General features: G+C 41.3%; 2 protein-coding genes across 3 annotated transcripts; both read left to right on the top strand.

Moving 5' to 3' along the window:
• Positions 1-6504: 6504 nt before the first annotated feature.
• slc25a27 (solute carrier family 25 member 27) lies at positions 6505-13522 on the top strand. The gene is made up of 9 exons (XM_080019647.1): positions 6505-6785; positions 7183-7359; positions 8133-8217; positions 8802-8924; positions 9056-9168; positions 10529-10613; positions 10746-10838; positions 12131-12233; positions 12335-13522. Exons 1-9 carry the CDS (start codon positions 6692-6694, stop codon positions 12404-12406), a joined length of 945 nt encoding a protein of 314 aa, XP_079875773.1. The 5' UTR covers positions 6505-6691; the 3' UTR covers positions 12407-13522.
• An 886-nt stretch (positions 13523-14408) lies between these two features.
• On the top strand, positions 14409-15572 carry ptrhd1 (peptidyl-tRNA hydrolase domain containing 1). Of its 2 annotated transcripts, none has more exons than XM_080020799.1 (3): positions 14409-14635; positions 14727-14893; positions 15330-15572. In XM_080020799.1, the coding sequence occupies exons 1-3, from the start codon at positions 14426-14428 to the stop codon at positions 15388-15390; spliced, it is 438 nt and encodes a 145-aa protein (XP_079876925.1). In that variant the 5' UTR covers positions 14409-14425; the 3' UTR covers positions 15391-15572. The 2 variants fall into 2 exon arrangements, with proteins under 2 accessions (XP_079876925.1, XP_079876926.1); XM_080020800.1 differs by having other exon boundaries at positions 14727-14944.
• The last annotated feature ends 1385 nt before the right edge of the window (positions 15573-16957 follow it).

Below are 16957 nucleotides of genomic sequence, written 5' to 3'. Positions count from 1 at the left end.
CGGTCGGTCTGTAGAAATGTTGTTTATTTTCTTCCTTTCTTAAGTTCCGATAAAATTATGGCAGTTTATGACTTTTCAGATCGTGTCGGCAGAAATGCTTTGGGAGAAGAAATGATTCCCTCTCCTTAAATGTCAAGGATGAGAAGGATTTTTTTTTTTTTTTTTTTAAGCAATCCTGATTCAAATGGCTGCCGCACTTTCTAAACGGAGTCGGGTTCCGCTCTGCTCTGGTCGACTCTGGTCTTGGGAGAGAATCCAGTTGGCCGTCTCTCTCATGTGTTTTTGTTTTTATGGATGTACAATACTTAAAGATAGCTTTTAAGACGGTAAACAAACCTTTGTAATCATTGTATAAAAGACGACCGTTCTCTCCTTGCTGGTGTGGTTTCTCAGTTACGCTCAGAGTATTTAGCTGCATTGACCCTGTTTTCTAAATGACAGTGAAGGACGCTCTTGGATATTATTTTCTAGTGATGTTTTAAGTAGAGGATTTAGTCCTCTATTTTTCTATCAAAGATGAATTACGATCCCACGTTCTAATCAGACAAGTTTCCATCAGGTTGGTTTTTAAATTTCAATGAATCCAGGATCGGTCGAGCGTCAAAATAGGACCTCTTTCTTTTAGCCGCGGATATGGCCTACGTTCTGTAACTCCGCCAGAGAACGGAGCGGAGGATTAGTCATTGGCTTCTCTTCCCAAAGATGGCTATTCCACTCCTATGGCCTCCCACAACCTCCTCGCTCACGGCTCCTGTTACTACTGTTGCCCAGTCGGACACTGTCTCTCAGCGCTCATGATCTACCTTAAGGACATACAGTACTAGCTAGTGAAGTGAAATCCTTCTCAGACCTTGCCTTCATAAGGTCCATGTTAAACACACACACACACACACACACACAAAAAAAACACCTATTTTTTACAACTCTATATTAAAGGACCACAGTATGATCTTTATAACAAAGATATTTTATTTTAAGTCTGTATATAATGTATGTACAAATTGTACAGTCCTAGATTCCCAACATGTACAACACTACCACAACGCAGAGTCCTGATGCAATATTGCTCCGGTCAAGCCCCAGAACCCCCACCCCCAGGGACAATCCTCACAACTTGGCTGCATGCGTCCGTCAGGCTGATGAACAGTCCCCCCCCCCCCCCCCCCCCCCCCCCTCCCCAAAAACAGCCTCAGAACATCAGAAGCACTTGCACATATTTTTAACACAACCGAAACATCACACACCGGTAATTACTGATAGTACAGCTCAAGCTCTTAAAACATGTATTCACTTAAAACGTTACATCGCTGTCGCATTTGTTTTCTTCTCAGTGTGGATGATTGGAAAACCATGCACGTGTAAAGTTTCTCAGCACCTTCTCTTGTCCTGCGTACTCTTGTAACATATTTTAGTTTTTTTTTTTTGTTGGTTTTTTTTTTGTATGTTTTGATATTTCTTCAAATATATCAGTCCTGTGCCACATTTTAGTTTGTGTAAATAGATGAACATCTTGGCGTCACGCAGAAACAATGGAATGTCATTTGGAAAGGAATTCTGACGTAGACCTGCATTTATATATATTATATATCTGCTCTGTCAAATTCATTTCTGTGCAAAGGAGACTAAAGTGTTTATGCATATTGTGTTAGACATTCTGCTTTCACCACACGTGGAGAATTTTGGTTCTGCAGCAGCCCCCTCTGTACATTGATGCCACAGAAGATCCATGCCAAATACAAACATCGAACATTCAACCATTGTTATGCAAAAGACATTCGTTAGTGAAGGCCGTTCATTGTATCCTGTGGAAATGAACAGGTTGAACTTAAATTATTTTCTAACATTGGTTCAAGATGTTAATATAAATGTATATAACAGATAAATGTGAATGTGTATTTGTTCCGAATTGACAAGTACGTCTCCAAGCTTGTGTTCTATAACTATTTGCCTTCATGTTCTTTATCTACCATGTTTTGTTTTGTTTTGTTTGTTTTGTTGTTTTCCTGTGTGTGTGTGTGTGTGTGTGTGTGTGTGTGTGTGTGTGTGTGTGTGTGTGTGTGTGTGTGTGTGTGTGTGTGTGTGTGTGTGTGTGTGTGTGTGTGTGTGTGGATGATTAATACTGTATATCTGGTGTTCTCTTGGACAGAAAATGCAAACGATATCTTGGTTTTTAATCTTTTCCCTTTTTGTAACTGTCTCGACCCTGCACAGTACCTGTGGGTGTTCAGATTACTATGCCATAGAATGGTTTAGCGACTGCTGAATGTGATTTTACTAAGAAAGAAGCAGTTTGGACTGGCTTTTTGTACGGGTTAATTTAAAAACAAAACAAAAAAACAAGGCCATATTATTTAATTTTTTTTTCTTTTTGTTCTCAAAAGTGTAAGCAGATATGGGAGAGTGGAGCCTTGGTTTTCTACAAAAGCACTGGTTACCTCATTACATCCGTGTTGGTTTATTTTTTGTTATTTTCACTAATGTAGCGTTGTTTGTTTTTTTTTTAAGTAAATGTTGAGAAGACGTAAAGTAAATGACCAAAGGTTAACGATGGATATCATATGCAAGCCTCATCATAACTGGACTAGAATCAATGTAGCAGCCCATAGTTAAAGCATGACTCTGATCGAAAGGAATGGGAAACAAGACACTTAGATTCTCTAGAACTAAGCTGGTTAATTCACAAAGTCGTTCAAAAGTATGTATTTCAGATGCTTTTTTTTTTTTTTGTTTTTTTGTTTTTTGATGTCATTTATCATCACACGCGGCCCGTCGAACATTTTCTTCATCTATTTCTCTGTTCTTTGGTGAATCCCAACGTGTTCTCATGAATCTCCTCATACTGTATGTCCAAGTCCTTTGAAAAGCAGAAATTATTCATGTTATTATAATATCAGCCGCTGTAGATATTTTGATAACCTAGTTGTAATGAATATGCGTCACCCAAGTGATCTAAGAAAACAAGTGCTCTTCACCATCATCTTCAACCATAAAATCTAGTCCATAGGTGTACTCCACCTCCTCCTCCAGTGGTGGGCAGACCCTGTCGATGGTTTTTAAATGGTTAATGACATTTCTTTGCAAATGCCCCAAGGTGTTTTGCTCGTACACAGTGAGTAAATTGGTGCAAGCCACAATTACTTAAAGAGCAACTATCAGGTTGTATTTTATTTTATTTGTGAACTGACATTTTTGGTCTCAAGAGAGAAGATGGTTTGGAATTTTTATTACTTTTTTTTTTTTTACAGGCAAAAATACAGGAGAAATGTCAGTTTTAAGTTCATGGGGGGAAAAAAAAACAAAAAAAAAAACATTTCTTCACGTGGGCCGTGGCGTCACATGGGCCGTGGTCATCTCTGCCACAGCACAGTAGCAGGCTGCTCGTCATTCTGTCGGTCAGTCAGTCAGTTTCACAGCTGTTTATGATGGTGAAGTACTGTGTTTATTATTTAGAAGTAAATAGCATTTACACAATTTATCCGCTGCAGAGAGGAGCGGCGGGGGGGCAGTTCTTCTTTTCATGCAAAGATGAAACTGGGAAATTAATCCAAGATAAAAACACTCAAGTGTCTCTTGCCAAGTTGCTGTTCACTGCAGCGCTAGCTCTGTCCTGTCTCCCCCATTGTGACGTCACGTTCAACTATGCGGCCAATGTCCAATTTTTAGGTGGGAGTGCCCATTGCATTACAAAAAGAAGTTCAGCTGTAATTTAAGGAAAAAATGTAATAATGAAGTTAATCCTTAAATTGAATTGCTACGTTATTTCCCCACACATTAACTCACTGGGTATGCCAACCTGCCAACTGCTCTTTAATCACTTACGCACACACGCTGTCATCATGGTTCTGACATCTTACTTTGTCGCCTTTCCTGACATTGTATGTGTCATGCTCTAATGTAGACGATGTAGTGATGCACTGAAACCAGTATCAGGCTCATGCCAGGTCTACCAGGGCAGTTAAGTCTCCATAACATAGCTTTTTGACTTTCCCGAGGCCAAATTACAATCCTGTGTTCATGACTTGTACTTGGATGAGGCTGTAAATGTTCTTTGTGTAATGCTAGCAATATCCATGTGAGGTTAACCGGTGATTCCCATTTTTTTTTTTTTTCCAAATACAAATATGAGAAATCCTCTAATCATGGTGAGCTTCAGCGAGCTCTCCCGTTCACTGATCCCGGTTGAATTTGTTTGAGATGTTGGAAGAGAGTTCATTATTTTGTTGCATAGGTTCCTATCATTTTCTGATTTCTGATAATCAATGGCTTCTCCCAAGAATTTTATCGATAAACGGCCAAGGTTCCACTTCCTCCCATGTATAGATTAATATAAATAAATATATATTATTCATTTTACTCTTTTTGTCTAGTTTTGTATAATATACAACATTGTTTTTCAAAAAGCACCGATCGAGCAGCTATTAAGGAGGTTTGTGGATAATGATGATGTTCATCTGGGAGAATTTAATGCATGCTATTCATTCATACACACCCTGAAATGTGGTAGACAATCTGTCTCAGGTGGGGTCTTGTTCCAGAGTAAAGGGCCCTGTAGGCTAATAAACAAATTGTCTTTTTTTTTTCTTTCTTTTTTTTTCTTATTTAAAAAAAAAAAAAAAAAGCTTTGAAACTATCAACAGTTTTTTTTTTTTCTTCATGTTTTTGAAGGTTTGTTCATATGCTCATTGCTGCTCGGACTGGGATGAGTTTCTAAAGTTTACAGATACTGCGATACAACATTTGTATTTGGTCTTTCCACGTTTTTCCCCCCCAAGGTAAAGATGCTCACCTTGGGGAAATTATGTTTTGACTAACAGATCTATAACATCCATGAATGTGAGAATGCAACACATTGCAATAAAAGCACCATTTGAAACACTATGATTTGTTCTGTTTGTGTGTTTTCTGTTGAAATTGTGCGACGAGGCATGGGTGGCCCAAGGCCAGAATGTGGCGGGAAGAGATAGTTGCCACCCACACATATTGGGTGTTTATATACAAAGTATGAGATATATCTGCCAAATGAAAAGCATATTCCCAAATATTTATTTGTACAGACCATTGCCCATTCATTGTTATCACTATTTATGAGACACATTGTGAGATGGTTGTGTGTGGATAGTAAAACATCTGTCATAACCAAACGTGCACAAACATAAGTCTTTAAAATAAAGCATGAATTAATAACTTGAGTTTAAGATGTGTTGTTTAATTGAAGTGGTTCTGTTATTCCTCTGCTGCTGTACGATTATTTGACCGGAAGCTTGCATCAAAGTACCATGCGCTGTCTGTGCCATTGTAAATGCTTGTGAAATGAAGCACATCACACTGCTCCGTTAAAGCTGCTGCTTACATAGTGTTATAAAGTTTTTGTCTTTCTTTTCTACGGTACATTTAAAAAAGGTTTTACATGTAGGCCACTGACTAGATGTGTTTGAATTGTCTTGCAATTCGTATATTTTTTGTGTAAATAACATTCTCTCCATATAAAATGCTGAATTAAAATCAATGCAATTCAAAACTTGTAAAAATAAAACAATTGTTTTGTGTTTCATCAATACCTTTAGATTCAGGATTCAAGAGGTTTATTTGTCACATATACATACTTTCATACATATATGCAGTGAAATGTAATGCAACGCACCCGGTGATAACACACAATATGTCCTGGATAAATTTCTTTCTACGAGACAAACTAACTGATTCCTAAAACGTAATACAGTAAGTCGAATACTTATAGAATAAAATAAAATGGAATAGATAAAGGGAATAGGCTTACGTATATGGGATGGACCATCTTATTCCATCTGATATCTGATTTATTTCTTGTGATGTACTTTTCACAGTTCTGTAAAGGGACCATAACTTGACTTATTTATACATAAAAACCTAATGAGGAAAAAAAAATCACTGAATATGGATTTATTCGTGCATGTGAACTGCCATCTGGTGGCCGAAGAGGTGCATAACACCTAATCCAAGGAGGGGGGTCGATTTTGTATTTTTTGTCGGGTTTTTTGGACTCCATTTATGCACTGACTGGAAAGGAATATCGCACAGCCAGACACATCCCCAAACCTCGTCTGAAGAAAGGTGTGGCTCGAACCACTGTCATTCTGGTGCAGGGGAAAAGCGCTGTCTTGTTTGTATTATTATTTTTTTTTTAAACCAATCCCACAGTTGTCTTGGGCGGCGCGACGGTGCCCTTGCAAAATAGCGTCGGGCGGGAACTTGTTTTGGTGGAACCTTTGAGCGTGGAGAGGCGAGCCCCAGCCTCCAAAATGGCTAAATCCCCTCAAGATAGACGCCGCATAGAATAGTAAAAGACGTTCGTTCGACTGTGTGATACGACTTTCCAAGTACAAATGACGATCATGAATTGATCAGCGACGGGGACTTTGAAAACGGTCACACGCAGGTGGCGGAAGGGGGAGGAGAACGGCGAGCGACACTGCCGGGATTTATAGCGACCACCTACATCCGGCGAGTCAGACCCCGACCCAGGACCACCGGGGCACCACGGGGCGTGTAGTTCGTGTTGCCTCCCGGCACTACGTTTCCCATGGGATATCACAGAAGATGGTGAAACGGTTGTTGGATTTCCTCGGCGCGGCTGGAGCTCGTGTGCGGGCTGCGGAGATGAGACGCTGAGCGTTTCCGCGCCTTTATTCTCGGGACTTTGGAAACGGGAGTAATGCAGAGACAGCCGCATCCAGCGGGAGCCGCACGTTGGCCGAAGCTCTCCAAGTTTGCTCTGTCGGCGTGTGCAGCGTCGGTCGCCGAACTCGGTGAACTCCATTTAACTTTATAAACTCTCTCCGTGTTGCCTCGGTGGGATAGTTCCTAATGAATGGGCTTATCGTTTAGCGTTTCCCTTCGACCGAAGCTGTATTTTAATATTCTGGTGTTGTGGCATCAAGTACAATACACGCGTAGTGTCCCCTGTTATATATCTTAGTTTATTTTATTATTATTTTTTTTTTAAATCGGATGCAAAACCCATTTAAAAACCCAGAAACGTCAACAACAGCTGCAAAACAAAGTCGCGCAACATGACGTCACGTAGCGGTGAAAGGTTCGACTCTTTTTGGAGACTCCGGCTTTTTACGAACGAAAGATTCGTTCAGTTTTCAGTCTTTGCCGTTTGTCTATTTTTTTTTCTTTCTTTCTTTCTTTTCCATCCAGTGACGTTTCCTTTGGATCTGACCAAGACCCGTCTGCAAATCCAGGGGGAGGCGGCTCTGCGAGGCGGCGGACACGTTCCGTACCGCGGGATGCTGCGAACTGCGGCGGGGGTTGTCCGAGAGGAGGGACCCCTCAGACTGTGGCAGGGGGTCACGCCAGCTGTCTATAGACACATAGGTAGAAAGGGCCTCCAGACTATTTATTACCATTTAGCTCAGTCCGTCCAGTCATGACAGTAAATCATCCTCCAAAATATACCTGGATCCAGAACTGGATCTCGGGTCCAGATGTTCCCGTTTGTTTTCGTCTTGGGTCTGTGCACACGTCACTCTTAGGTTTTAAATACGTTTTGATTCCACTCAACCAACAAGTGTGATAACAAGACGCATTCTGCGCTTGTAACCAACCTACAAACTACTGAAACACTAACAAACACTACTGAATATAATCCTTCCATTGTTGCAGATTGCATTAAAAATCAGTGGAATAGAGACTGAAACCCATTATAAATCATAATAAATAAATAAAACTACCACCAATGGTATGTGTTTCCATTTATTTAACATGCTGTACGTTCATGAATGTCTTTAGTGGATTTGGCATTGATGTGAGCGAAAAGTCTTCGCTAAACGCATCCAAGTTTCATCTTCGCCACCAGTGAGAACCGTTGGACCTGTATAAAATAAGAGTTCAACTGACCCCCGGCGATTTGGGAATGGGGACTGCTCCCTTAAGTGTTCCTTTCAGCTTGGCACACTCTGGTCCTTTCAGGTGTGTGTTTAGGTTGGTTTAAATGTATGGGTCTATCGTCAGTGAATACAGCCCCAGATCCGTTTCCTCTACCCTTCTCCATCTCTCCAATGACAACAGTCTGTTTTTGGGAGCGGCTGAATTACCTGTACATCTCTCTTGAGTCGGTGTTGTAGCCTAAGAAGATGTTTCTTGTCCAGTGTACTCTGGAGGAAGAATGTTGGCGTATGAGCAGCTCAGAGATTCTGTGCTTGGTCGGCCTGATGACAACGCTTTTGCTGTCTGGTAAGATCATTGTTTTTTTTCTTCTTCCGTAGAGTATGGATAGATATGTGCCACAAAAAGTTGCACCACACATTGTTCAATATTTTTCGAGCTTGGGGGGTGATTATCATCTGACGGGGTGAAAGTATAGGTTTGCCATTTTTTCAACTCTACTGCAGCACCTCACTGTGCTTAAATGCAGTCCAAAAACAGGAAACTCAGACAGCTTATATAGATTTATTTTAATATATATTACATTAATTCTATATTACTCCTTATTGAGAGAGCCAACGTAACTAATGTATATTATAGTGCATGACTTGACTTTTATCAAGTCATACACTTGACTCATCAATGTGTTTCGACCTGATGTCTTTGTCAAAAGACCCGAGTAGATACTAGTAGAAACTAAAAGTCCCTTGTAGACACTAGTAGTCAAGACTAGTAGACAGACAGCCTTCTGCTGAGCATTAAAAATGCTTGATAATTGTTATGTCAGTGTTCCTTACTAATTCATATGGTTACAGCATCTTAGATGTGAGATGTGTGAAGCTGGATTGGATGAATGACTTTGACTTGGTGAGCTCTGCATGTGCTTTCAACAGGAAGGCAGTCATATGTGGTATGTTAGCTGGAGCTTTGGGGCAGTTCCTGGCCAGTCCTACTGACCTTGTCAAGGTCCAGATGCAAATGGAGGGCAGGCGCAGGCTGGAAGGCAAGCCACCACGGTCTGTAGGCTCTCAAGATTTTAATCTGCCCACATTTGGCTGCATATTGTGTAATGCATGAAACTGTTTGTCAAATGTGAAAGAAAGCCACCTCCCTATTGATTTAACTATTTGAATGACTTGTACTGCAGTGTATGTGGGGTACGCCAAGCATTCTATAAGATCATCTCTGAGGGCGGCGTGAGGGCTCTGTGGGCTGGATGGATCCCCAATGTTCAAAGAGCTGCGCTGGTCAACCTCGGAGGTAGGAGAACATTTCCATGGATTTGTTTCTTCACAGAGTGAAACTAACATTACTAATCGGATGATAAATAGGAATGGTCATGATGTGGATTAGGGCTGTCAAACATCACATTCTAATAACAGTTAATTCATTACATAACATTATGTATTTAGCAGAAGCCTTTGTCCAAAGCGACTCACAATAAGTACTTTCTGTCATAGTATCAAACCTGCTGTATCACAGTCACAGCCATCTTAACAAAAAGGATAACACGCATATCCCTTTAAATCACATTAACCTTGCAACCATTGATGGAACTATTGAGGGATAGAGGTGATGCAGTGACGTTGTAGCGGAGAGACAATTCAGATGTTGCTTTTTGGAATCCACATTGGGTTCAAGAAGCTACTGATTTGCATTGTATCACAACCTGTGCTGCATTGTTAATCAGACTTAATTAGACTCGACTAAATGGAATAAGATGAGTTAAATAAACCTTTATAATCCCGGGGGGGGGGGGGGGGGCACAGGAATGAGGCGTGGGGGAGGATCAGTGACAGACATATCAGTTCCCAGGAAGGTTCCCAATACATTTGCCAATATATTTATCGTCTGGAGTTTCTTCTTAACGTCTGAGATTCTATTAATCAGAAATTTGGAAATATTGAATTTGTTTGTTGAGATGTGGAGGTAGCCACAAATCCGTGGTCCCTAATCCTCCTGGACTGGTCCTGGTGCTGACCCACATCTCTCACAGAGACATTCGCCTGCAGCGCTGTGCATCAGCACGGTAGACTTCCATACTGTGTAGTTATCATTGAAGCATATGATACAGTTTCAGACTTGTTGCGTTAGTCCTGGAAAGGGGATCCCTCCCTTTGTGTCCCGTTACTGTGATTAAGGACTTTATAAATGAACTTGATGGTTTTATTTATTTATTTATTTATGTTTTTGTTTGTGAGGGACCTTGTACAATATAAAACATAAATGTTGCCATTTTGTGTATTGTACGGGGGAATTACAAACTAAAATGGTAAATTGACAGCAGGTCAGATGCAAAGTTGTGTAAACTTTCCTGAATTTCCAATCTTTGACTTTGACTGTGTGTGAAATTGCGCCAGGTCCCGCAATCATGTTGGAAGTATATTCCAGATAACAGTGATTTTAACCACTTTGTGGTTCTCAATAAAGTTAAACTCTTACAGTGTGTGTTTTTCATGAAATATCAACAAGTGATTCATTACAGAAAAGTGTATTGTTTGACAGCCCAAATGTAAAATACAAATCTTTTTTGGGAGTGTACATTTAATAAAGAGAGGGTGACAAGTGGCTTTTAAAGGGAATTGTGGTCCGAGTTTTCCCTGTTGCATTGTTTTAACAGATCTCACAACATATGACACGGCCAAGCACTACATACTGAGGAAAACATCACTGCAGGACAACAGCCTGTGTCATGGCTTATCAAGGTATCATTCCTTCCAGTCACTGCTGTTTCAGTTCCGTCTTAAAGACAGTGCTGCGTTCCATTACATTGAAGACACAATAGACTGACTTCGTCTTGTTTTGAGCCATTGACACAAACCTTTTCCTCTATGCAGCGCGTGTTCGGGGTTGGTGGCCGCTACATTAGGAACTCCTGCGGACGTCATCAAAACTAGAATCATGAACCAGCCCAGGGATGTTAATGGCAGGTGAGGTCATTTCATAGACCCTAGGACCCAAAATCTAAGCATTAACCTTGCATAGGTTAATGTCCACTAAAGTGCTGAGTTTTATTACGCTTGCGAACTTTGTCCAGAAACGCAGCAACTCGTAGAGTTGGAGAGAGCTGTTTTTTGTAACGCAAGTTTGTCAGACAGTAAAGGGAAAAAAAGATGCTCGTGGGGTAGACAGGTCAGTGCAAGTAAGGTCCAGGTGTAATCTGAAGAGATGGGTCTTCCGTCTGCGACGGAAGATGGGGAGGGATTCAGACGTTCTGACAAGAGGGGGGAGCTCAATCCACCATTGTGGCACCGGTGTTGAGAAGAGTCGCCTTTCCTGGGATGAACGACCCTTGAGACCATGTAGCGGCGGAGCAGTGAGGCCGACTGCAAGAGGAGGAGTCCGGAACCTGACCAGTGATTGTAGATATGGAGGAGCAGTTAGATGGACGGCCGTCTAGGAGACCACCAGCATCTTTGATGCGAGCAGAGATGGGAAGCCAGTGAAGTGATCGAAGGAGGGCTGCGACATCAGAGGATTGTGGTTGGTTGAACACCAGATGGCTGCTGCGTTCTGGGTGTGCTGGAGAGGTCTGATGGAACAGACCGCTTGTCCAGCCAGAAGAGCGTTGCAGTGTCTAAACGGGAGGTGACAAGCGCCTGAAGCAGAACTTGTTTCACGCGTCCCTCGTGAGGTGTGGCCGTATTCCTTGGATGTTGAAGAGGGAAAACCTGAGGGAGAGAGTTGTAGCAGTGATAAGGGCAGAGCAGGGGAGCTGGTTGTCCAGAATTACACCATGGCTCTTGGCAGCCTGAGATGGAGATGCTTTGCTGTTATGGATTGTAAAGGATGAATGGCCTGTGTGAGGGCAGTCTGTCCCCGGGGGAAGCAGGGGCTCCGTCTTGTCGACATTGAGCTTCAGGTGGTATACAGACATCCATGCGTTTGTCTTGAAGACACGCAGCGGTGCGCCTCTCCATATCCCGATAATTAACTAGTGGTGTGTATCACAGCTCCCGTTTGCACTCTGTGTTTTGCCTCTCGTTCTGTATTCTGAATTGCTGCATTCTAGACAGTCTTGATGATTTGATCTCAAATCCTGTATGTTTGGTTCTCCAAGTCAAAAGCTTGTATAAAAGTAACAAAACAGGATTTGATAAGACATCCATATCTAAATATTCATGTAACATGTTGGCTTGGTTTTAAATTACATTTTCAAGTTAAATGTAACTTATTGCTTTGAATAATTTACAGGCGTCTTATGGGTTGTCTCTTCCTTTAGGGGCCTGCATTACAAGTCATCCATTGATTGCCTGCTGCAGTCTGTGAGAAAAGAAGGGTTTGCATCACTCTACAAAGGGTTTCTACCCACCTGGATGAGAATGGTATCGTAGACTTAACCCATCTTTGCTGATAAACCAATATCTAAACGTAAACATAATCTGCATATTAATTATTATTAATTATGTTTCCCATTTCTTTTTAGGCACCCTGGTCCATGACATTCTGGCTGACATTTGAACAGATCAGAAAGATAGCAGGCATCCGCTCATTCTGACACTGGTCGCTCTAAATGTGTGATTTGTGTCTTTGAACCAAACGATTGATACCTTACTGTTCTCTGATCTGTCAGCAAATTTACAAACGGAAATAGAATCTTGAACTTTGAAGAATGCGAACAACGGTATTTAAAGGTTTTTCAACTATTGTTTTACTACTATTTCGCTATTTTTCAACCCGGGCCTTATTAAAATGTTAGATCCCATCATTGATAACTTTTCATAGCAAAACCTCGTTGAACACATTACTATTGACCAACTAACCACTCTGCTGCATCTTTTCACTGTGCTTAACTGCAGTCAATCGGGCAAACCTTTAAGTCTAAAAAAAAAAAAAAACATGTTCAATCTCCCTTCAGAAAAATGGGAAACTCAGCTTGGATCATCTTGGATGTAGCCAAAAGAGCTGTTTTGTGGAATTGTAAAAGAGTCAATAAAACCCAGAAAACCTGATAGAATGCACAGTTTACAAGCATTTGTTCTGTATTCCATGAAGACCGTTTGACAACATTGTGCTTCACGTTTTCAAAAAGGAGATTCAATGTATGTTTTCAGGCTTAAATGTTTGGCATTTAATGTGAGATTAATTTCTGTCATTACTTATTATTTGAACCGTTTATTAAAAACTCTAAATTGTGGACTCACAGAAAGTCTGAAAGAGTGCTGCAGAACAATGAGCCATTCATCAAATACCACTATCTTTGTTGATCACATGGGATGAGCGTTCAATTGGGGGATTGTTTGAGAACTGTGATGTCCCCAGGGGCCGTCACGGTGAAATTTGTGATCAAGGCATCTGACATAATTCATATTGAATGGGATTAATTTACACTTTGAAGTTCACCTCAATAAAGCGTGATAGAACGAAGTGATGCTTGCGGGAATTTCATTCGCAACTCGGAGCTGTACCAAATCTTCTGACTCTCACAGAAATGTTGACATTCGTTCATCTTCGTATAAAACGTTTGGGGTTTTTTTTGTTTGTTTGTTTTATGTCTCATCACACATATTGTGACAGGGTGATCCAAGCTATACCTACCAGTACAGTGTATCTAACGCAAAGATTTCACTTTGACACCTTTTCTCTCATTATTGGGATCTCCAGACTTGACATATTAGACTTAACACTTAAACTACTGAACACTTTGTATTGATCCTGTGTTCCTTCATGTACATTCAAGATTCTTTATTTGTCACATACATATACATACTTTCATACATATATGCAGTGAAATGTAATAAATACACATTGATTTATTTGTTTATATGTGTATGTATGTATATTTATTTGTATATGTTTATATTTTTGTTATTGTGTCTTTCATGCACAACTTCCGTTTGTACTGTTTAGTTTTTTTTATTGACGTTGGATGAACCGGAAAAGGAAAGTTGACCTCTGCTCCCACGACGCCTTTCGGCCTTCACGAACACGCCCATCTGCTATTTGGACCAATTGCAGACAGGGGCGGGTCCTCGAACCACCAATAGCGCCGAACAAAAGCTTCGCCCGCACAGTCGTGGTGAAAGGTTGGACTCGGAAGATTCGACTCTTTGCGAGTGACTCGATTAAAAAAGAAAAAAAGATTCGTTCGATTTTCCGACTTTTGGATCGTTTGATTCGGTCGGGTTCACGGCCTCAACCTTGCTCTGTTTTGTTTTGCAGATTTTTTTTTTTTTCCATCTCCTTATTATTTTTGTTTATTTCTCATTTGTTCTTTTTTTTTTGTTTTTGTTTCTTGTAGCAGCACATTGAGAATGTTCCCCAATGAAAGGCACATTACAAATTAAATGTTGAATTAATAGAACCGGTATTGTTATTCTTGTCGTCGTCGTCATCGTCATCACCGCCTTGTGCTGGAGGCGCAACCGTCGCTCTCGACTTGGGGCCGAGCCGCCGGCTGCAGTAACAGAGTCGCGCACGAACGACTCCCCGATTCCCAAACAATGTAAACGGTTGGTTCGTTACGAGTCTCGCGTCACTTCCACGCAGACCGGAAACCGCCCACGAAGGCAGGAACATGGCGGCGTCGGGCCCCGGGGGAAGCCGGCGGCTTGTCCAGTATGTGGTCGTTAGGTCGGATTTGGTCCAGCAGTTGGCCTGGCCCCTGGGGGCGGTCATAGCGCAGGCCTGCCACGCCGCGACCGCCGCCATCCACTTACACTACGACGACCCCGACACGCAGGAGTACCTCGCACAGCTGGACGCCATGCATAAAGTCGTGCTCCAGGTAACGTGTCCGGGCAGCACCGGGCGCTCGGAACGTCAACGTCCGCCTCCGGTGTCTCGCTCCGCAGACTGACGCGTGTTGACTCTTCCAGGCGCCGGACCAGTCGTCCCTCTCCGACCTGTCGGAGGTGCTGCGGGAGAAAGGTGTCCTCCACAAGCTGTGGGTCGAACAACCAGAGAACGCCCCCACCTGCCTGGCGCTGAAGCCCTACCCCAAACAAGCCGTCCAGTCGGTGATGCGGCCGTTCAAGCTCTTCCGGTGACAGCGATCCACACCTTGCTCCACACCGTGTGTGTGTGCGCGTCTCAGGTGCTCTGGTCATACCGTGGCGTTTGATTGCAATTCCCAATGAAAACAGAAACATGTTTTTTGTATTAAAAAAAAAAAAATGAAGTGGCAGTGTTTTAGTTTTTGACAAATCTAGGACTATTTATTTTTAATATGTACATTGTTTACATTGTGTCTTGCGCCATAGGCAGAGTGCATCCACAATACAACACACGGTACAATCAGGAAAAACAAAAAAACCCACAATACCCCGGTGTTGTTATAATGGCCAAACTCAATATTCTCATCATAATTCCGTTCACTCCCTTCCCTGTTTAATCTGTTGTACCACAGCTGGGAATTGGGCTTTTCCCAAACGCTCGTTTACACCAAAAGTAAAGTTTTTTTTATTTGTTTTTTCCTCTAGTCTGGTTAACTTCTTGGGTGAAACAACTCCAGAGAGCCGGCGAGGTTATCGCTGCGATTAAGGCTGAAGGAGTGTCACTGTTAAGCGCTGCCAACGGAGGCCGATCGGGTGGTTTAAGTTCTGCGTCCGAATTATATTGTACCCTGAAAACATTTATCTTGTATCCATTTGAATTACCTTGTCTGTATATACAGTATATGTTTATCGCCAGCTTCCTCATTAAAGTTGTCAATATGCCTCTTTTTTGCGAGTCGGTTCAAATTCTTCCAGGACTTAAAGGATCTGCTGCTAACGTCTTGGTGCCAGATGCCACAGGACACCTTCAGAGGTCTTGTGGAGTCCATGCCTCCACGGGTCAGAGCTGTTTTGGGGGCACGAGGGGAAGCTACACAATATTAGTGGTTATTCGTGGTGGTTTAAATGATTGTGGCTGATCGGGGTATCTGTCCAGTGGGAGCCCGCTCAATAGCAATATGAAAGGCAGCACAGAGAACAATATGAAAATCCCTGATTCACTGAACCACTGATTGGTTTGCAGGAATACAGTCACTGCGAACGTGATTCTTAATCACAAATGACACAGCTCAACTGAACTGAGTGATAAACGGGTCGTTTCAGGGAGTGATTCAGTTCAGTTCGTTCACCCAAACGATTTGAATCATTCGCAAACTTCACCACACTATCACAGAACCGGTAGAAGCTGTTTTCTCTGGAATATCACACTTAAATGGCTTAAATAGAAAACTGGAGGTTGATATAAAAGTTTTTTTTTTTCTAATTATTAATTGCATGGAGGAAGCAGGTGGAGTTTTTGGACATGGTGGTTTCACATGGCACGATTTGTCTGATAGTTGCATCTCCAGGTTATTACTTGTGTAAATTCTTATATACTTTTATTTTTTTTATACTTCTCTCTCTCTCTCTCTCTCTCTCTCTCTCTCTCTATATATATATATATATATATATATTTTTTTTTTATAAATGACAGACAAATCATTTAGTTTAACATTTTATTGCAGATCAGTGCATCTAGTGTGGCTGGTTGTTTTCTGTTACTGTGGTTGTGTTTTCTGTTAATACGGTTGTGTTTTTCTTAATTTGCTTGTGTTTTGTCTATTTGCCTGTGTTTTCTTAAGTTTCATTGTGTTGGATAAGATATTATAATTGATTGCTTAGGTTTCTACAATCAGAATAAAAATGTTATAAAATGCCGTCATAGGCAGAAAATAACAATTGTGAAAACTTCAGCATTTTGCAGCAAAAACATCTATCATGTGAACTTAATTGGCTAAATATTGTTGATTGATTGAAGAAATATAATTGGTAAAGGAATGAACAGAATTAAGATGAGAATATTGAGTTTAGATATTATAACAACACTGAGGTATTATGTGAATATGGTTTGTTTTTCTGATTGTACAGTATGTTGTGGTGGATGCATTATGTGAGTATGAATGTATACCTATGATGAACACACACACACGATGCAAGAGCCAATGAAAATAATAAACATATTCAAAAATTAGCCAAGCAGTAGATTTTAGCTGTATTCACAGACAAAAGTGCCATATATTTGGTTCTTGCTTTTATGTACACTAATTGTATTCCTGGTGCAAAATGTCTACAGC

Source organism: Zeus faber (genome assembly GCF_960531495.2).
Source record: "Zeus faber genome assembly, chromosome: 2".
NCBI classification, from domain to species: domain Eukaryota; kingdom Metazoa; phylum Chordata; class Actinopteri; order Zeiformes; family Zeidae; genus Zeus; species Zeus faber.
This window is presented reverse-complemented; position numbering and strand designations above follow the sequence as displayed.